Raw genomic sequence first — 22,594 nt, 5'->3', positions numbered from 1 at the left:
TAAACAGTCACTTAAATATATTTGATAATTATTCGTTCAGTTGTCTGTAAGTTGATTAGACTCTCTCCTGCACATTACTCTGAGTATCTCCTGGGTTGCTTTGTGGCATAAAGAAGACAGAGGGCGCTATTCATCCAGCACTAACAGAACTTAAGCTTTCGGTCTCTTTCAAAGGCAGATGGCGGAGGGAGTGAAGAACTAATTTAAAAAACCACTTCCCACATGTTTATCGTCATTGTCAGCAAAAAAGAAACATAAAACACACACAGAGGACGCCGTGGGTTTATGGGAAACCAAAAACAGGAGCAGTGGTGTGAAACAGAGGCTACCAGTCGTGGCAAACACGGCCTTGTTTCTTCTTCTTCTAGATGGTGTAATGAATATTTGATGAACTTATAAGAGGCCTGCCGCGTTCCAAGGACGTCCCATAACATAAATGCAGTGGTTAATTCAGAGAAAGTGTTTAAAAACTGAGCATGCAGTCAAACATGAGGAGATTGCACCCCAGCCGACCCACCCCGGAGCTCCTCGTCTCGTCAGTGAACCCAGCTCCACGGCCTTTAATGTGGTCTTGGCGTGGCAGGGTGGGGGCCGGTGGAGCAGGGAGGCCCGGGGCAGGTGGTTGGGGGGTTATAGCGGGTGTATCTGTCCCCGTGTCGAGGCTCTAATCATGGGCATGGAAGGGCAGGGGCAGCCTGTTGCCGCAGCTCACGGTAGGTCTGTGAGCCGTGATTACAGGGTGTGTTGCAGTCCACGGGGGTTTGATCATAGGGAAGCATTGGCAAGAGTGTGTGTGTGTGTGCATGTATGAGTGTGTGTGTGGGTGCAGGCAGGGCTCTGACCATAGGGTGTGTTTGTGCGAGTGTGCGTGCGTGTGTGTGTGTGTGTATGCTTGGCAGAGGAAATTGCTGGGACTGCAGTGCTAAAAAAACAACCACAGGGGAAGATGCAGGGCTAAGAAGTACAAAACGAGAGACCCGGAGAGAGAGAAGAGGAACAGGGAGTGACGGGGATGCTAAATGGCAGAATTGTATAACAAAGAGACAGAGGCATGGGAGGGAAGGAGGAAACACAACAACACAGGGTGAAAAAGCAGACAGCCAAACACAGACAGAGGCAGCGGGGTTAGCATTTCAAAGTCGAAGCTGCCTCGACTGAAAGCTGTTTTGTATTTTAGCACTGCAACACGAGTATACCTGTTTAAATCACTACAGAAAATCCTTAAAGGGATAGTTTGGGTTATTTGATGTAGGATTGTATGAGGTGCTGATCGATAGTCAGTGTGTTACCTACAGTAGATGGTGTTTGGTACTGCATCCCCTTTACCAGAGGCAGAGAGAGGCATGAGGAAGGGTTGGGCTAACCCTCACCCTAACCCTCACCCCCACCCTGCTGCCGGTGGTTTGTTTCCAACAATTCATGGCACAGTTGATGTCACAGGTTGTAAACAGCTGCAAATGACAGAGGTTTGCAGGCGTTTACTGGGATGAAAAACCTGCGTTTTCATGCAGCGTTAGCCACTTAAAAAAAGATAAGTTTAGATTAGTTTAAGAGTGCACTACTTTACGTTGCTGTCAGACAGCCTTTTCTGATGGGAAACCTGCTGTTATATAATCCAAATATTATTCTCTCCAAACTGTTTTAAAGGGTTAGTTTCAATTCACATAATAACACATACAAACTAACCGATTGAGGCAGCAGTAGACCTGTTTTCTGTGAGGTAAAATTACTGATTTGGTTTGGTTTCCAGTTGAAAAAGGGTGTCTGACAGACAGTAAGTTGGACCTTTTTAAGTAAATAAAATACCTTTTGTTGCAGAGCAGTTCATTGCATAGCCTATGCTCGTGTCCCTCTCTGCTTCCATTAACTGGGGTTGCACTGACTGGCATCTAATGTGGGTAATACACTGATTATTTATACCCTACATAAAATAATCCAAACTATCCCTTTAACTGCAGCTTTAACTGCCTGGTTGTTGGCTTCGTCTTACACCCACAAATCAATAGACTCTTCTTCTGTTTAACGGCAGCGCTGCGGGACAAAAGACGCCGAGAGAAAGAGGAGCCAGAGGCGGGGATTCAAAACGGGTTAAAAATTGTATTTAGAGGAAGCCAGAGGTGCTCTGTGGTTGTGTGTGTGAGACGCTGCCAGTCGAAATACTGTAGTATGGCGGAAAATGTCAATAGGCAAACAACAGACGGCGGCTGCCACATCGATTTCAATACACAGCTGAAACATAATACACACAGGCGCGCGCGCACACACACACACACACACAGGAAGAGGAACACACTTCGAAAGCTTCTAAAGTTGTTAAAGATGTTGACTTAAGCTACTTAACTTTGACTGCTCTGACATTAGAGATGAAGGGAAAGAGGAGGAGGAGGAGGAGGGAAGAGGAGAGAGGCAGAAAATAAGAGTCAAGAAGCATGGAGAAGGAGGAGAAACAAGGAGAGGCAGGGAAGAGAAGGAGAAGAAAAGGGGGGATAAAAGCACTTTGTATCTCTCCTCTGCTTTTTCTTTTTTCCCCTCCGTCTTTATTTTTCGCTCCGTGACTCCGTCGTTCATCCCGTCTTTATCTCTCCCTGCCCTCCGTCTTTCTCTCTGTCAGGCAGACCATGACTATGCCGAAATGTGATTTGACTCTTTAATCTTCATAATCCATTTTGAGAGAGAATGTTTTCCTTTACTAATTAAAGAGCAAACAATGGACGTGGGCCTCACACACACACACACACACACACACACACACACACACACATAGAGTGGTTTTAGAATCTGTCAATAAATGGTAGAAAAGTGGAAAAAGAGATGAAATCAATAAGAGAGAAGAGAGAGTATAATAATACGGTTCTAGTGTTTCAACTTTCAGCGCAGAAAAACAAACCCTCGGAAGAAAACGACAAATCAAAACACAACAAAGCTCCTTTTTCTACTCCCATAATTTCTCCCTTTTTATTCTCCATCTTTCTCTCTGTTTTTTTCTGCCGTCTCCTCTTTGTTACGCTTACAATGGGAGGGATCAAAAGTTGCTACGGCAACAAACAGCGAAAGAATTTAAAAAAAGAAAATCCTGTCATCCTCGTAGAGACGCAGGAATCCTGACGTCCCTCGGTAGAAACGAAGAGAGGAAAGGAGGAGATGGAGGGAGGAAGAGAAACAGAGGGGTGGAAGTGTTTATCTGCCCATTAGCAGGCTGCTGTTTGAACCTGAAGGGATGAGGGGCATGTAGCGGCGAGGAGGAGACATCAGAGAACGTGGTGCAACTGCCGGGAGTGAAAACTGTCCTGAAATGCACAATAAGTATGAGCCGACTGTCTACAGAAAGCTGAAAGGCTGTTTTGTACTGTACTGTACTGGCTCCAGTTCAGACTGTAAATTGATTTTTTTTTTTAAATGGTGAAACAGAACTGAACTAAAAAATGCTGCAATAGACGGTTTACAACCGAGGGAAGATATCCGATGGATCAATAATACCCAATACAGCGTACGGAGCCTCGGAGTAGCCACAGACAGAAAAAAATCCATATATCAAGGGCACAAAAACAAAACATCAAGCGCTCGAAATTCTCTCGCATGCATCCAAAATACAGTCGTTCCTAAGTTTTGATTAATTTCTTGGCACAAGATACAATCGACTTCCTTTTTCTCTGTTCTCCATTCGCTGCCTCAGTGAAGTTTCTCCTTTTCTTGAAAAAGTGAAAGGGTCACATCTTAAGCTAGCTAATGTTACCAAAAACTAGCTAACTAGCTAGCTACTGAGTGATGTAGATAGTGTGCCAATGTTTTGCTGACATAAGCTGAGTGATGATGTGAATATATGTGGCTTTTACAGGTCCCTGAGCGACATGTTTTGCACATTATATCTTGAATTAATCAATCATGAATTTATCTTGTGCGCACCCAGTAGGACTTTGACTGCTTCTCTCTGTGGCTACATCAGGGCTCTTTTACAAGAAAAATAAAATAAAATAAATAAGGAACTAGCCTATCTCAGAGAAATGCATGGCGCATAACCAAACAAAATGGATAATGTATTACTAGTCTGGGTGTCAAAAGGATTACAAAGACAGTATATTAAAAAATGTTACTGGGTTATTAATTGGTTTAAAAACCAACAAGAAATGTCAAAATGTCCAAATAAAGTGGAAGAAACTGCACAGCGCAATCTCTTAATGTTATTCATGATTAGAAACAACACAAACAACACAATTGTAAAAAAAAAAAAAAAAACTTCACAGAGACATAATTAATTTAAACTGGAGCTAGAAGGCCAATTAAAAGAAAAAAAAAGGGAAAATGTATATAAATCTTATCAGACCTGCCAATGTTTTCCTGGGTATTTAAAGGAACATCTTCCAGCACCCTTCTGTTCTGTTATTTTCCCCCTTTATCATGAATAATCTTCATACACGTGTCCATGAATTTTGTATATTTGTCTGTCGGCACCCAGGTTGCCAGGTTATGAAACACAGTCCACACACACACAGTCCACACACTGCCTACAATTTCAACCCAACTGTCACCACAACCTGAGCACAGCTGCTCTCTGTGCAGCCGGCTAACTTAATCCTGTTGTCAAAATGTCAGAGCAGGTCGACATTTCGCCTGAAAAAAAATCTAAATACACCTGCGAAATTAAGCAGAGTCTCCACCTATACCCGATACAGTCACCAGGATTGCCTTTTGTGGAGCCTGTAGGGTTGATTTTAATATAGTGCACAGTGGGGAAAACAATGTGAGCCAACATATCATCTCCCAACAACACAAGCACGCCATTCAGGCACAGAGGGGTTTAATTATTTAGTTGTTTATTTACTGTCCAACTCCCCTCCAACCCCTGCGGCAAAACCCCGTGTAGTTTGAAACCTAAATGCTGGCAGGTATGGCGTACAAACAAAAACATGTACATTAACAAAACGGTTGGAGAAGCTGCTCTGTGTTGTATTTTATTTTATGATGTGACTTATTTTCTTTATTGTGTGATTGTTTTTTCCTTTTTCAGGTTAAAACAAATATACAATCAATATTGTAAGGTTTCAGAATAATGCAGTGTAAACAATCATTATTTTCAATCTCTTGCAAGAAGGTATAAACAATCTTGTTTGTTCAGTTATCTTTTGAAACTGCCTCAGACCTGCATGATATGTGACCAGAGGCTGTTTCTAACCGTGGTAAAGGGTTTTAGGGAGGATATATTCTAATACCAACTCTGCCGCATAAATACGCCCAGCAGGAAGCAGGATGCAAACTAACCAACCAGAATGCATGCTGTGTTTGTGGCAACCCACTGCTTGATGATATTAACATGTGAGATTCATGCAAAGCGGCGTGCAAGCATCTTATACTCTCATGTTGCTGCCGTCGTACATGCTTCTGCTGTATGGTTGGTTAATTATAACGGGAGGAGATCATTTCTAAGGGTCGCTAGGCGGTTGTGGAGAAAACAATTAAACCGTGTGGCATGCAGAATGGAAGGGAAAGCTAGGAGGCAGCTCTCAGTCACTCAAAAATATGCAAAATACAGCCAGCCTGCAGAAAACAGCCCCCTCGCTTATGGTTAAATCTATAAACCAGCACAAAAACAACACAAAGCAGCAGGTTCTGAACAAACAAACGCTAACAAATTTGTCTTTTATCACATAAAATGGCAAATTTAACAAATTACTCAGTCCAGCACTAGGCATAATGGGAAATTTTAGAGCAAGGAATATTTTTTTTATTATATCGGCTGTACCAGTAATATTAGTTGCCTTAGAATTAGGGCTGTGATAATAACCAAATTACTGCAATACTGCGGTCATGTGATGCCTACAGCAGCAGAGTTGAGCTCATTCCCATCATTTTTGCAAAATTTTATCAATCTCAGACTCTGATTGGTCGACAGACTAAACCCAAGGCATCATGGGATTGCCAGCGATTGGTTGACATGCTACAAACATGCTAACAACAACTGTTTTCAAGACGGAAAGATGAATAAATGGTCATGTTGATTTATTCTACAGAGTCACAGAAAAAGATGCTGCAGGGATTTGATTGCACCGGAGCTAAGGTTGCAGCATTAGCATTAGCTTAATGTTAGCCCTTATTGATCAGCTTACTTTAGGGCTAATCCTGTCACTTTTACTTTTAGAGTTAGCAGACTTTTGTTGGTCTTGAGAAGCTGCAGCTTTTATTAACTGACACACTGTAACTTAAACTGTACATTTACCGCCAGACTGACAGTTTACTGCTAAATTTAAGTTTCTGCTCCGCTATGAGCAGCACTAGGAGTCCTGCACACCGCCCACACATTACACAGCCATTATATGCTCCTGACAGTATGCTTTTAATTAAGTCCAATACAATTTTATTATTAAACTGACATCCACATCAAGAAAAATTCCATATTGTCACAGTCAAAGCGGTGTTTTTTGTGTTTGAGCATCTTGAGCAGATGGGGTTGGAGGTTACAATCACAAACCTGATTATTCTGTGTGGTTGCAACTTTAAAAGGCTGACAATCACTGAATTTTACCATTATTCATAAACAAGACATGTTTAGACTTTGAACACAGTGACATTGAGGAAGAAAATCCAAGCTGCCGTCTGAAGTTTATCTCAGTGTAATGATAAACAGTTTATTAAGCAGCGTGCAAATAAGCAGGAAGGGCAGGCATTGTTTGGAGAATGCTAAAGATGCTAAAGCGTGTGTGTGTGTGTGTATCTGTGTGTGTGTGTGTGTGTGTGTGTGCAGGGGTAAGAGGAAGAGATGACATGACACTCGCTAAATGAGCAACAAACATGACTGTGAGGAAATACAGCCAACTGTTCACACACACGCACACATGCACCTGCAGCGGAAAACACAAACATTAATGCATCTGGACGTACGAGCGCAAAAAGACACACATTTGGCTGCACGCATGCCCTTACGCGCGCCACGCACACACCCAGCGCACAGCTCCTGGGGATTTGGAGTTCAAAGGATGTTTTATTTTGGGAACAGCTTTGGGTTAGTCACCCTACTTTGGTGACAGACGGAGAAACAGGTTGCAAATATCAAACACTTTACAAGCACTGTGACACACGCAAACACCTTCCCACACACACACACACACACACACGCTCACACTCTCACTTTCCTTCCTATTTCCTCCGTCTCTCTCTCCCTTAATTCCAAGAAACATCTCGCCACAGGGAGAAAGATGTGTTGTTTAAAACTTAAGAGCCGACTTCTCCTTCACCAGCAGCTAATGTCTGATCACAGCTCTTCTGACAGCTTTGTCAAAAACACTAAGACGTTGTGTTTGGGTTTCATTAGCACATAACGCAACATGGCAGGATGCCGGGATTACAGTAAAACTCAATATTGTGTGGTGGTAATTCAGCTAGCGCGCTTCGGGGGTTGTTTCAGTTTCTCCATGATCCCATTAAAAAAACAAAATAACAAATTCTGTTATCTTGAGGTAATGAGTGGAGGGTTGCCAGTCGAATTTGTCAGAGATTCATGATGAGGTTTCTCCTAGAGCTCAACGCTGATTTTTTTCAACGGCTTTGTTTCCAGGAGTGAGTTTCCCGCTCATTCACTACATTGAGGTTTCATAAAATGCTGGAAACACCGACAAACGGACAGGCAAAGCTACGCTAGGGCTAACGTTCAGTGTGTTTACAGTATAAATGTCAGTTTACTTCCTGTCAACTACAGTAACGTTACACCGTCAGTATAAATGATCAGTGCTTTTGTGAAACTGAACTGTGAAAAGTGGAGGAACAAAATTAAAGATGAAAAAGCACATAAAGGTGATCACTAAGGTAGGAAACGTACCATTGCTGAGTTAAAAAGCAATAAACGGCTGTGAAGTTGGTAAAACAGACAGACGTCACACTACATTGTGAAAAGTAGAGTACAGTAATGGTTAAACGCAGCGTCATTTACAAGGTGACATATTGAAAAGTTTTAATAGTCTTTGGGGAAAAAAAACATTGTTTGTTGGAGGTGGTTTGTTATGTAAAGTGAGCACACACACACACACACACACACACACACACACACACACACACACAGAGAGAGACATAAATACACACACACACAGGGAGAGGCAGTAATTGAACAGGCGTCGGCACAGTTTGGTGGCGACACCTGTTTGAAATTTATAATGAGCAACCAGGGGAGAGGACCCCACACACAGTCATATACACAGACACACACACACACACACACACACACACACACACACACACACACACACGGTCGTCTGTGTCTTGGCTGTGACTCTGTGCTGAGTTGCAGGTCAGAGGAAGGCTAAGAATAAACTTGCCCTGCTGAGCCCTCTCTCGCATGCACACACACACACACACACACACACACACACACACACACACTGCTCACTTTGCCTTTGACTTCTACACACACACACGCACACACACGCACACACACACACACGTCCTCTGATTAACAAAACGAACAAGAAGCAGAGACAGAAACCCAGGAGAGTTTCTTAGGCTCCATTGGTAAACAAGAGAGGGATAAATAAAAGCAGCGTTCATTGGCTGAACAGAGAGAGAATTAGTTCTTTCCTGCAGTAAATAACATGAGTCCAAATAAATATAAAAGCATGGTGCTGTATATATATATATGTGTGTGTGTGTGTGTGTAAGAGTGTGTGATTTCCCAGAGAGTGACACTGAATAAATTCCAGCGGACTGACGATAACACATCCACATCATTCTCTCCCTTCTGTCCTCGGTTCATTATTAAGTCATGAAACGAAGACGTCCTTCTTTATCTTCCCCTCCCGCCATCTTTCACTCTTCAACTCGACATTGCTACTTCCCCCTTTCCCCTGTGTGTGTGTAGTTTAAGACTGCGTACAAAATAACACTTCCTCTGTGGGAATGAATTTCCACCACTATCTGTGCTTTAATGCATTTGCATACCAAATTTTCTTTTCACGTTTTTTTTTTTGTGTGTGTGTGCGTGTTGCCCGTGATTTGGGTGGCAGCGTGGCCTCTTAGTCAGCAAACAGCTTTAAATTTTACAGGAGCCAAAGTTTCAAAGTTAGTGTTCCTCCTCCATAAAGTTGAGAGACTCACAAGAGACAGCTCTGAGAAAGAATCATCAAAATCAAGGCAGCAGAGATTGAGATATCCTGACTTTTAAGTCGGCAGTGTGCAGCGGCTGATTGGACTGGAGAAGAGGGAGGATGCCACACCCCTATTTTGACCTGCCATCCCCCCTTACCATCCTCATGTAGCAGAGAAAGTGTGTTTGGATATACGTTAATCTAGTCTGCCTGACTTATTGGTCCTTTATCTGACTGAGGCTTGTGAGAATCTGTGGCCTCGACCACGGCTCTGAAACAGAAATCTGTGGAGCTGTCCGTGGTGCTGAAGTAGCGGACAGATGTGTTGCTGCCTAACTTCTACGCTGTGGAAACTGGACAAAAAAAGGAAAAGCTGCTGTGACTCTGCGCGCCACCATCTTGAAGCAGAAAGACACGTTATAAACTTACATTTCCCATAATTCATCGTAAATTTATAACCCAGGCTCTCTGTTATAAATCTGTGGCCTCCAAACACATGCTATGCTAACCCTGATGACATCACTATGACATAATTGTGGGGGCGGGTTATGTCCTTTGACTCGACACATTATGCACCAGTTTAACCAGTTGAGTCGCACTCTTCATGACAAGCAAACTGGCCTGTGTAAAATTGGGTGGACTGCCCCTTTAAACACATTTCCTCGTTAAAGTGTAAATGAGCAGGATGAGCTCCAGAGAGCACTCAGCTGAAACCTGACCTCTGACTTCCGATGAAGGGAAGCGAGAGAAAGCAGACGCTCCTTTGTGTGATTAATGTGGTATCACATTATTTTATATCAATTAGAGCTCAACAAAATTCTTCTTCACTCCATTTTCCTCTCCTCTCCTCTTGTCGGTTCTGCTCCGGTGCCTTTTAGATTTTCCCCCAGAATCTTAAGCAGCACCTGGCTCACCCCTTCTTCACCCGTCCCCCCACTTCCTTCAGTCCATCCAACTACTTTTACTGCTTTTCCAAAACTTTTAAGGAGTGCAGGAAACAGACAAAAGAGGTAAACAAAACTATTACGCAGGTAGGAGAAAGACATACTGTACGAGGGATTAGAGCGGATGGAGGGAGGTGAGGATGATGAGTTATGTCTGGGTTGTGATCCAGCTAAATTGCCTTGGCAGTAAGTCCTTTTTCCCTGAGTAAAGGGTTAGACAGAGGTGGATGGATGGAGAAGACGAGGAGAGGGATGAAGGAGGAAGAAAAGAAAAAGAGAGAGAAAGGGAAAATAAGGGTAACAGGAAGAGGAAGGCAAAAAAAAATATGACAGGGTAAATAAGTAAAGGTGAAAGGCAGAAGGGAGGAAGATGCAAATGAAGAGGAGTGGAGGCTGCGCAGGAGGAGGAGAGACATGAGATGACAGGGAGGTGAGGGTGGAGGAGAAGGTGAGGAAGGGAGGGAACGAGGGTGGAGGAGAAGGGATGACAAAACTCATGCTGCGTGGAGGAAAATCTAAAAATAGGCCTGACAGAAATATTGGGGAAGTGAGAAAGAAAGAAAAGACTGGAAAATGGGGGATGAAGGTAGGAAAGAACAAACGAGTGCAGTGGATAAAAGTGGGTTTACATTAGTATGGAGGAAGGAATTTTTTTGACAAGGGGCTCAAAGGCGCAATGATGAAAAGAGGAGAGAAAACACACAGAGAGGAGCAGCAGCAGCATGAAAAGATGAAAAAAACAAAGAAAGAGGGATACGGCTGGAGTGTGCATCCTGTTTGCACAAGTCAGTTCTCTTTTATTTTGCTCTAGTTTGTCCATCATCTCAGAACACAATCTTTTTTAAGGTCTGATTAAAAGAAAAGCTGGCTTAGACATCAGAAAGATTTTCATCTGCAATGGTGTAAAGTCCCATAATTCCACACTGCTTCAGATGTCATCAAACTACGTGTTATTGTTTCAGTGTGAGAGAGGCAGAATTTGACATCCCCATTTCCTGTTTATTATTATTTTCTTATTAAGCCTGTCTAGTTTGGTGAACCCAAGGTGCCAGTGCTGTTTCTGTTCTGCAGGCTGCTGTTAAGGTGCCCACACACGATCGGTGGTAAAACTGCTCGGTGCCGCATTGCTCTCCTTCGGTGACAGTGGTTGCGCCGCCGAAGGCAGCTCTCAAAGTTTAAATTATTTCCGCTCTTTATTATTTGACCTTGGCTGCCGCTGACCTTTCAAAGCAAAACCAATGAGATAACAGCTGAATGTGATGAAGTTGCCAGAAGCTGTAGAAGAGGAGAGTGATGAAAGAAAAGCATCTCCTGAACGAACACAACATTTAAAAACATACAACAATCTCATCATCAATTCTTGACATTCACACAGTTTTGTTCGGAGACTTTTATTTTGAAAATTTAATTTGAAAGCCCGCATTGTTTCCTTCATTCCTGTCGCTTCGCTTTCTGCCTTCATTTGTCTCTTTCTAATATATTTTAATCTTATTCTTTCATTTGTATTGATTTATATTGTCTTAATCCTTTTATTTATTTATATTGACTAGACAACATCATTTATTGTCTCTGCATTCTCCTCCCTCTATTTTCATTTATTCCTATTTCCTGTTCTTGTTTTGCTGTTCTTATCTCTTTTGCTGTTTTTGTCTTATTTTACTTTGTTTTGCGTCTCTTGTCTCTTAGTTTTACTTGAATTTTTAGCTTGATTTTCTTCGTGCTCCAGTTTGGCCTTGTGTTGTTATTTTGCCTCTGGGGTATCCTGCTCTTTTCCTTTGTTTGTCAAAGCACTTTGTAAACTCTGTTTATAAAGAAGCTATATAAATAAAGTTATTATTATTATTGCTGTTGTTGTTGTTGTTATTGCAGAGCAGACTTTAGAGGGGATGGAGGGTTCCAGTCTGGTCAGGTATATTTGTATTTTAATTACGTAATTTCCTATCCTGCTATTTTAATTCTACTTAATTCTTCACCTCATTTCACTGTTTAGTCACAAACTACTTTAATCTGTTCCCAGTACCTCGCTTTTCGCCTCATTTCTCTTCTCCTCACACACCTAAGGTCACAGCGGGGTTCGCCCCACCTCCCTCTGTTTTTCTCTCCCCGTCTGCGTCTGATCTGTTGATGTTCTTCATCAGCAGGATGTTTCATAAAGTCGCGTTTTGCTTTTTTTTCCCTATAGATATATTCACCCGCGATTCCGTTTTCACAGCAGCAGGAGAGCTGCATGTGGAGGAGGCTTGTTTTAAATGAAGGAGTCTATTAAAAGGATCAAAACCAACGTGGCACTGAATGACAGTGAGAGTGTGATTATTTTAACAAAAACAACGAGTGCAAATCTAATGAGAGTTTTGCAAGTCAAGGATTCCCTTCTAGACACAAAAGAGAGAGAGGTATGCAGCTCCAAAAAACAGAAAATCATTTTGTGGTGGCTGACCTTTTTATTGTGGCGGCCACAAATAAAACACTATATTAATTCCTTAAATGCTTTTAGATAATCCTGCTATCAGTAACAAGTCACAGATACGCAGTAAAGAGCTGAAATCCAGTGGTCAACCTCCTATGACCATCACAGAGATTTACACCCCCCTCCTCCCAAGGGAGGAAACACTGAATGCTACAGTTAGCTTAGCTTTTTGTAGGCCAAGACGGTATGACACGTGCTGTGCTTTGCCTCTCTGTGCCCTCCTTCATGATGAGCCAAGAGCAAAGTTCTTGCTATGGGAAGGCTTTTGCATGCATGACTCACTGTTATTTGCACTATTGTTTCTTGGATTAGCTTCCTAAGCATAGCTAGCCGTTCAGCTCAGAGGCTGAACACGACTAAGTCATGGACGTGTGGCTGTGACGAAGACCGTTTGAAAGGAAGGAACATGTGAGTTAATCTGCCTGCTCCCTCCACTGCTGATGGGCAGAGTTTCTCAGCTGAGTGAGACACTCTGATGTCTCCCTCTGAGCGCCAGCATGAGGCAGCGGTGATGACAGTGGCGAGCTGGTGAGCAAGTCGACATCGTCCAACCCTTAAACCCACTCTGCCCTTGTGGTGACACTCATACTTAGAGGGTGGCTGGTATCAGCTGGCAACCTTCCTGTTCATTTGTACAAGCATGCACTTGTATGCCTATACTTGTGGGGACCCTCGTTGACATCATGCATCTGCAAGCCCCGAATCTTTAATCACAATAATAGTACCTAACCTCAAACCCTTAAGCGTAACTCTAATCTCAACCCTCAAACAGCTCTTTGAACAGCCCTTCGACAAAATGTCCTCACTCTCAAGGTCTGAAACTAAAACTGGTCCTTACAAGTATAGAAGAACGAGCGCACACATACACACACCCACACAGGTAGACACACACTCCATCTTCTCAGTCTTTCTCTGAGGGCGAGCCACAGATGAACAGCTTTTGAATGGCCTTGCCAACATTTGGCCTCCCCGAGGCACACAGCCACACACAACCAAACACACACACACACACACTGACATAAATACGTTGAGTACTCCCATGTCATAAGCCTTAAGCGCTACTTTTTGTACAAGCCAAACCCTAAAAAACTATTTCTGACCTTGTCAATCAAACAGGACCTTGTAGCAGCGGAAACGTCCTCACTTTCAAATGGTCCTAGTACAGATACAAGTACAAGACCACCACACACACACACACACACACACACACACACACATACACACACACTCACACACAAACGCAGAGGCCTTGCTTTACAGGCCCCAGGAGGCGCTGAGGAAACTGCATTCCCAACCGCTTTATGTATTGGTCAATTTAACACCGCTAACATCAGCATATTAAAAATGCATGTGCCCAAGGACGCAGGAGCAGTTGTGTGTGTGTGTGTGTGTATGTGCGCACATGTGTGTGCAAGCATTTTTAATGCGGAGTAGCCTACCTTGAAGAGTGACATTATTACACTGTTATCTGCCTAATGGAGCTATTTATACTGTGAATGCATGTAAAACACTCAATTAAACTAAACAGCAATTTCTGAATGGGAGTCAATCACACAGAAAGGAAACACAGAGACACAGGAACGTGTCACAGGTGATGCCGAAACATCTGGCTAATAAAATAAAGGAATATACTAAAAATAAAGGTTCAAAGAGGGTTCTCTCTGAAGGGCAGAGGTTCTACCCAGGAGCATCTGCTTCTAAGGAACCCTTTTCTGAAGAAAGAGTTCGTCAGGGGTTTTTTGTAAGAACAGGGGATCCGAAAAGAACCCTTTTCATCCAAAGAACTCTTTCTTCAAAAGAAAGGTTCCAAGTGAATGGAACCGGTTAAAGAACCAGAACTAATTTGGTGGAAAAGGGCCTTCATAGGGTGTTCAGAGTGGAGGCTTTTACAGATGGTTCCAGGAAGAGTTCTACATGTTGTGCTCTTGAAAAGATTCCAACTGGTGCTCGGATGAGGACCAGGCAAAGAACCCTACATGGTTCTAGTAAGAACTTTATTTATAAGAGTGTTTTAAACCTGAGACTACTAAGGTATGGCACAGACTTAGAAATCTTTTCAACACTCAGTCTGTGTGCTGGAAATAAACATTGTGCAGGAATGCAAAGGTTCAAAGAAGCTTTGGATTTTGATGTCAGTGTGCAGAAAACGTGCGGTAAAGTAAATTATCAGTTACTTACATGGTCTCGTCGTTCTGAAACTCCAGCTTGCCGGCGGCCAGTTCGTAGTCCTCCCCTCCTTTAGCGGTGCCGTCCACGGTTCGATAGGGGACGGCCACCAGGCCTCGGGCGCCTGACGTCCTGAGCACCTTCACCTCCATCACACCTACGCTCTCACTCACCTTCTGACTGGCACTCTCAAAGGTAAAGATACCTGGGTAAGAAAGAAAGAAAGAAAAAGAAAGAAAGAACTTCAGAGGGGAGAAACACTAGAAGGACGTTTAAGATGAGGTTGATAAACACCTACACGCTCACTCACTAGCTTGCTCTCCAAGGTGTAGCCTCCCATATATGTGGTGAAAGGGATAATAGATTACCGCCCACTCTCTCCAGATAAAAGATAATAGGCATTAGGTAAACGCCCACTCTGCGCTCATCCTCCTTCACTTTAATTCTCTTTGGGCGTTATTAAACTTCTGTAACTAAAAAAGTTGCAGCGTTGGGGCAGCTGGAACTCTTTTAAACTTATTGAGAAATGTTTTTCCTGGGTACCCTGGGACGTTGCACCAAAGTAATAGACCCATGTGGATGGGATGCACACATTTCTGTCAAAAATATATTTAGTTTAAAAACATTACAGAACATGCAGCAATGTTTCTGCAATACCACATTGTGGAAAAATCTGCATTCACAATGTAAATAAATTAAATAAGATATGTATAGGTTTGAAAAAAGTTGGTAACATTTGGCATAATTTAAGATAATTTAAGTACACAATTTAACATTTTAATTCTTCAACGCATCCTGTGTTTTCCTGGAGGTTATAGCAACTAGCAGCTAGCAGGAAATGCACCATTACCTTGGATAAATTACGGATTTCTCTGGGTTTGACCATTGTTGGAAACATTTGGGATGATGTATTTACACAGCTCAAGAAAATATATAAAATAGGTCAACCATTTTAAGGTGCAAAAATGTTCTCACAATAGCTACAATATCATTGCAATTTATATTCCCTTAAACAAACAGTGAGGAGGATTCAAACTTTAATCCTACAAAATATAAAAAACAAATGCATTGTAATAAGATTCCTATGATATTATTCATTGGTTCCTCTTACCTGCATGATCGTCATCGTAGATGGTCACTGTGGCCGTGTGGTTGTCACCCAGCACGGCTTTGGGGGTGGCACTGGCGTCCAGCGGGGCGGTGCCGATCTCGGGATAACCAACCACTCGAGGGTTACTGAGGTGGACGTAGAAATACTCGTCCTCCTCAAAGATGTCGTCGTCAATCACTCCGACTGTGATCTCTGGTAGAGGAAATGTCATTTTAGGAGATTTTTGGCACCATGACACCACTGTTTGAGCAAGATAATTCCAATAATACACCTTAAAATCGTATTTTTGTTGCAGCCCAGGGTACAGCAGATGACCTTTGCTATTTAAGCTCCAGACCCAATGACATGTTTTTTGTAAATATGTCATGAATTATAGCTGTCACTGTTATTTTTACCTTTGAGGGTTTCTCCTGGCTTAAAAAGCAGCGTTCCCTCTGCAAACTCATAATCTGAGCCTGCGTTTGCTGTACCGTCCTCTGTGCGATAATCCACCTGGGGGGTGGGGGGAGACGGGAACACAGAGAGATGGGAGGCGGGGTGAAACAAGGGGTAAGGAGAGAAAAAGAGCCGTCAAAGATGAAACAGAAGTGAGCAGATATGAAAAGGGCAGATAAACACAAGAGGAGAGGGAGACGGAGGAGGAGGACAGCGAAGAAGAAGAAGAGAGGCATTTGGGGAGATGCGAACAGAGGGTGAGAGAAAACAAGAAAAACAGCTTCATTAAACCGAGCCCTCTGGTCAGATACAGTCTGATAATAAAGACTTTGAAGATAGTACAACAAAACTTTCCCTCCATCCTCTCTTTTCTCTCCATCTGTCCTGTTTAGAGCCCTCTTCATCCTTTAGGCTTACAACCTCACCTGCAGTCCTTACAGTCAGGTAACAGCGATCAGATTCTGTCACTTGTTATGTAAGTATGCATGTAACTGGAAAAAAAATCAGATTGCTTCAGAAAAAAAAAAAAAAATCTAAATCTCCTAGTCGACAAAGCTGAATCAGTGACTCAGTGTTATTGTAGTCACCCTCTTGGCTCTGCTCTAGTTTTCTGCTGTTGATGAAACAGTGACAAAGCTCTAAACTTATTTTTGAATGCATCTGTTACACAATACTGCTGGGACAACTGAGGCATAATAATATTTCAGATGATTCAGATGTCAGGATGACTGCGTTTGAAATTTTAAACCAGAGATTAAAATGTCAGAAATTGTATTTTGATGTGATCATAAAAGCAAAAAAAATATATAAAATGATGAGTTGGCTTTAATGTTAATCATTTATGCACATGATCGACATATACGTCTGCTAGAAATATGTTTTTTTTATGGGTATAAATATGACCCATAATAAACCTACCATGATGTCACTCGTTGGTTTGTGCACTGCTGTTTAAAAGCCTGGAGTCTGGCATTATGGCCGTCACCATCTTGGTTTTCTGGAGCCGGAAGTGACTATATTTCAATGCCTCTATTTTGATCTGACTGATAACTGAACTGAGGTATAATGACCTGTCAATCACACGGTAGCCCCGCCCTAAAGCGTACCCTACTTCAGTGCCTGTTTACTCTAAATGAGACCATAACTTACTAAATAAACATTGTCCTGTATTGAAGAAGACTGGAAACTAGTTACCTGAGACTCATCTGGAGCGCCAGAAATCACAGGGAGTCCCCAAAACATTTTCTGCTCTGGAGTCCTCAAAATCAGACCATTAACCACTTATTACAAGGGTTTTATGGCAGGAAGATTTATGTCAGAAAGGGCTTTCTGGGAGAAAGCCCTGGGGGCTAACCTCTTCCATGTGCAAAGTACTGTGTAGATTTCTCTGAACATCGTTTGTATATTAAACAGGCTCGGTTGGCAGTCTGGGATTGTGAACAGATTCTTGGAACTTTTTCACTGTTTCAAGAAGTGAGCAATCAAGTAGAAGTAGCCTCATTGAGACCGTCTGTTTGGTGAAAATAATAAGTTTTTCATCTCTAGAGCTCTGCCATGCCTGAGGAGGCTGTGTGTGGGCTAAATAGGCCACTTCACTCAACAAAATCAGCCTTCAGTAGACGGCAGACCGAGGCCACGCCACCAGCATCCCTCTGCAGACAGCACTGACGTTGCATCATAGATTCATTTGTATACAGGGAGAGGAATAGAGGAGACGCGGCCTTGCAAAGCCCCTGCGAGCAGATCAGATATCATTTCACTGACACAGACTCTCTGCGGGAGACTTGAGAGAAAATCTCTTATTCAGAGTATCAGGCCAGCGTTAAGCCGCAGATCAATGAGCCTTTGCAAAAGGATGTGTGTTTTCTTTGAGTTACAACCTGAGCTGAAAGCTAAAAATCTGCAGAAGACAGTGTTTTGTGTTGTGTCTCTCAGCTCCCTTGCGCACTCCTCAGTCACCTCACTTCTATCCGTTTAACAGCATCAGTAAAGAGAACAAGGATCCTCAAAGCCTCTGGAGTGAGAACATGTTATGGCTGAGATCAGACCAAGACTAGGAACACCGCCAAAGATGTGAGTGAAATCAGCTCACAGTGGATTTTTGCTTTCTCTGCTTTTGTCTGAATCTGTGTTTACTGCTTCTCTCCCTCACACACAAACACACTTTTCTTCTGATCGATCCTGCACACACACACACACACACACACCTTGACAGTGACTCCAGGGTCTCCTCCGTGTCTGGCGACTGTCAGTTTTAAGGAGCCACAGTTTTCAAAGCACTGGTACAAAGAGGGTTCAAACTCCATCCTGATGGTGTGAGGGTCGTCCTCCTGGGCCTGGGTCTCGTGGCTGCTCACCACCTGGAAAAAAAAAAAGGCGGGAGAAAAGCAGACATTTTAGGTGGCTGAAAAACTGCTAGAAAAAGTCTAGAGCCAGTGTTTGCTTTGTCCAGTCTGGGCTACTGTATAAACATGGCGATGCAACATGGCAGCCTCCATAAAAGAGGAACTCACACCGTCTGCTGATTCTAAGTTAACGAAAACACAACAATTCTTATTTATTTATGAATATTGTATTTTATTTCTGCCATATTCTGCCAATAGATCCCCCTAAATCTTACACACTCGACCTTATAGTCATGATTTTTATTATTTTCATCTCTATTTTATTGGCTCAAATGACTATGTAAATGTTGCTGCTCATGCAAACTGCTACATCATTATTTTAGCGTTGAGCTCATTGGTTTGGTTTTCTGTGCATGCAATTTTACTGCTTTGGTTCACTTTTCTTGAATGGCTGCCTTATGCAAAGATAACATTAATTCAATAAAAGTTACAAGGTGCTGTACAATACAAACATTGAAGGAAAACAGAACGCTAAAAACAGAAAATGAGAAAAAACAAATATGTGTTTTTTTAACTGGTCCAATGATAAATAAAGTGAGATCGTGTGTTTCTCACCTTGCGAGCCTGGTCGGCGGCGTGCTTCTTCAAAATGTTGCCAGCTCCGATCATCATCCTGGTTGCCTGGATACGGTAGAACGCTCTGCTCTTCTGTTGCTGCATCAGGACCTGATCGACAAAACCAACAAATGAAGAAGGTGATCCACTGTTTTCATCGTGTTTGTTTCCCCGTACCTTTTTTCCGCAAAAGCGTGGTTTGCGTGCACTAAGAGGATGTCACATGGGTAGGCGGGCTTTCATTGTGGCCAAGGACACATTCGCATACACAGCGATAAACAACCATCAAATGTGGTCTGACCAATCTGATCTCAGTGAGTGCATTTACACCTGTATTTAAAGCACTTTTCATTTGGGACACACGTTATTGCCAGGTGTGAACAGGGTCTACGTTACTTTAGACACTTTAGACGGGTGGATGATTGAGGTTTGAACACAGATCCTATACATAAAGCTGTAACTGCCAAAATACATAAGTGTAATCACTCAGACAATGAATGCTTTGACATCATAGCCGTCCACTTCCTTTAAGTATTAACTGCAGACAGCTCCCTTCACTGCAAACTTTAGCTCTAATGAGGCTTATCAATCTATAACTAATGATTTCAATAAAAATGTATGGGTGAACAGCAACTTAATATCTTAACGATCCAACAAATTGAAAATTAACAAATGGGCTTCTGCAGTTGAGATCATTAGATTAAATGTGGCCTCAGAGCTGGGAACGCTGTGATTTATTTAAAATTAAGGGAAGTGAGCCGGCAATTTCGCTGCAGAATCCTCATAAAATCTGCATCTCTTTGGAGGGGCTGAATCGGTAATTGTTTAGTTAAAAACTTGATCTGTTTTTGCTGAGCAAGTTGGTCTAACTTGATGAAAGTCCAGCTCCAAGTCAAAGGGGAACTTATTCTTTTATTGAATGATTCGCTACGACCACGAGAACCTTCATTCGCCCAGTGGAGTTAAACCTCCGGGGCAGCTGTCAGTCTTATTTACAGCACACGCCTCAGGGAGTAGCTGCAGGGGAAAGGAGGACTGAATGCAAACAAACATCTGGGAGTTGCTCCGGGGCACCTTGGGGTGTCTGCCAAGCTCCTTTCCTTCCCTCGTTCGTTCCAAAAAAACAAAGGCCGAGACCAAGAACCGACTTGGAGAGGAGGCAAGGGAAGGAAGAGGGTGAAGCAGAAAAGGGGAGAGCAGCAGAGACTTGGACAGCTTCTACAGCGTTAAAGGATGAACCAGAAGAATCCTTAATGAGCCAGGCTGATGATAAGTATTCATAAAATAAACATGTTTTTAAATATTCTGCAAGCGTGAGTAAATCTTACAACAAAGAGGTGTGTGTCTGTGTTTATGTGGCGGACATCTAGTAGCAGCTCCTTTCTTTTAACCAGGGAAGAGAACAGATTAACCAACTAGTCGGTTAATCTCCGTGACACACTGACAGTCAAAACTCAGCTAAACTAAAGCCAAATTTAACCAAAAGTTAAATTTAGAAGTTTTCATCGCTTATAAATATCAATAAACAAATCGCAAATCTAAATTCCCCAAAAAATCTTAACTCGAGGTCCACTTGCTGGTGTTATTTGGATTATTTCACATGTTTACTTTGCTGTCAGGCAACCTTTTTCGATGGGAAATCACTGTTTTGTTAGCCAAGTATCACCTTTTCCAAACCAACCAAACTCCATGGGCGAAATCATTGATTTTACCTCAGAGGACATGGCAGTTGCCGGTCAACCGCGGCATTGATCAGTTAGTTTGTTTGTGTTATTGTGACTTCAGTGAATAATTCAGATTCACTGAAGTCACACAATGATGCAAACAAACTCACCGATCAAGGTAGCGGCAGACCAGCAACACCCGTGGTCTGTGAGGTAAAATTACTGATTTTGCCTCTGGAGTTTGGTGGGTTTGGAGGTGGTTTATATAACAGCGTTTTCCTATCCGAAAAGGCCACCTGACAGCAAAGTAAAGTGTCAAAATGACATGCTGTTAAAAGCTCAGAATAGAAGGCAACAAACTGACCTTGCGTTACAGATTTTTTTGTGAAGCTACGGCTTCCAAAGTCAAAACTGAACTTTCACGCTCACATGTCTAACGTTCATATGACTTACCGGAAAAAATATCACCTGGATGGCAGAGGGGTTGCATGTTACAGTGCTGTCAATCAAGCCAAATGGCACCTTCCTCTGTGCAGACTAGTGATTTTATCAGGACATAACATTACTGTACATGAGGAGCGTCCTGAAAAAAACTCTTATTTCCCTCTGTGTATCTGTTAATGTGTGTGGGAGAGACTAACAGAGACTGTGTAGCTACCTGACACCCAGCCAACACACTAATTAACTTCCTTATGACTTATTTGTGCATAGCTGGGTGCTCATTTTCTGGAAATAAATGTGCATTAGATGGCATGAATTAAGAGGTTAATTTTTAAGCAAATTTACCACGGCGGTTATGTAATGAATGCTAAGAGAAATGCAAAATAATTTGTTAAAAAGCCTTTTGAAATGTTCTTTCTATAACAGCCGTGTGCTCTCCTGCCTGCTCTCACCTAAAACACCTTGTTCACAACTGAATGTGTCACAGCGTCATCTCCAGCACAATGTCACCCTCAGAGGAGTCGCATATTAAATGTGATGGATGATGTTTTCAATGGTTTCATTTTGTTAGAAAACAAACAGAACACAACTTTCAGGAACAAAGTCAAAATGGAAAGACGGAGACGGAGCAAAAAAGTTGGAGGAAGTCTTCACACAAGTGTGCACACTTTAAAAACTTAAAATATTTTGGTTAGATTGAGTTAGATAAACTCGGGTCTCTCACGTTCAAAAATATATCTGGTTAGCACCCATGTAGCTCATTTGTATAATCCATTCAACTAGTCCTTGAAAAAAATATACCAAATATAAATAAACCAGGATATATGATGTATGTTTGTGTTCATGTATAAGCAGCGTCCTCCTAACCTGATAATTAGCCATCTCAATCAGCTGCTCCATGTCTTTATCAGGGTGCCTCTGCTTCAGTTCCTTCAGCGTCCTCGCCATGTCCCTCCTGGCCTCGTCCTCCTCGTCCTTCGCTCCTCCCTCCTCCATCATCCCTCCGTCCATCCCACTGTGACAGTTCAGCGCCATCTGTCCGTCCAGCTCCAGCATGTCCATCTTGGTGAACCCCCCGGGACCCAGCGCCCCTCCTCCTCCGTCCATACCTCCTAACCCTCCGTCCGCCCCGCCCTCCGTCTCAATGATGATGCCGCGGTTCTTGTCGGCGCGGTAGCGCTTGCGGACGTACTTGTAGAAGAGGAGGCGACGGTCGGCCACCCAGGCCTGGACCACGCAGAGGGGGAAGAAGAGGAAGGTCAGCACCGCCTCCCACACCTAGAGAACAGAGGAGAACAACGTTTAACAATTCTGTCTTCATTCCTTCCTTCCTTTACTTCC

At 42.7% G+C, this 22,594-nt stretch overlaps 1 protein-coding gene across 1 annotated transcript in view; it reads right to left on the bottom strand.

Annotated features, from left to right (window-relative positions):
- Nucleotides 1-22,594, bottom strand: part of LOC146305518 (sodium/calcium exchanger 1-like) — a 134,374-nt gene that overhangs the window by 42,912 nt on the left and 68,868 nt on the right. The window contains exons 7-12 of the mRNA XM_084711699.1: nt 22,121-22,531; nt 19,149-19,259; nt 18,396-18,548; nt 16,149-16,245; nt 15,754-15,945; nt 14,655-14,847 (exon numbers count right to left, since the gene is read on the bottom strand). Of these exons, the coding sequence (XP_084567825.1) occupies nt 14,655-14,847; nt 15,754-15,945; nt 16,149-16,245; nt 18,396-18,548; nt 19,149-19,259; nt 22,121-22,531 (1,157 nt within the window). The remainder of the gene's footprint in view (nt 1-14,654; nt 14,848-15,753; nt 15,946-16,148; nt 16,246-18,395; nt 18,549-19,148; nt 19,260-22,120; nt 22,532-22,594) is intronic.

The sequence above is a fragment of the Lutjanus erythropterus genome, chromosome 23, assembly GCF_056507025.1.
Source record: "Lutjanus erythropterus isolate fLutEry1 chromosome 23, fLutEry1.hap2, whole genome shotgun sequence".
NCBI classification, from domain to species: Eukaryota; Metazoa; Chordata; class Actinopteri; order Lutjaniformes; family Lutjanidae; genus Lutjanus; species Lutjanus erythropterus.
This window is presented reverse-complemented; position numbering and strand designations above follow the sequence as displayed.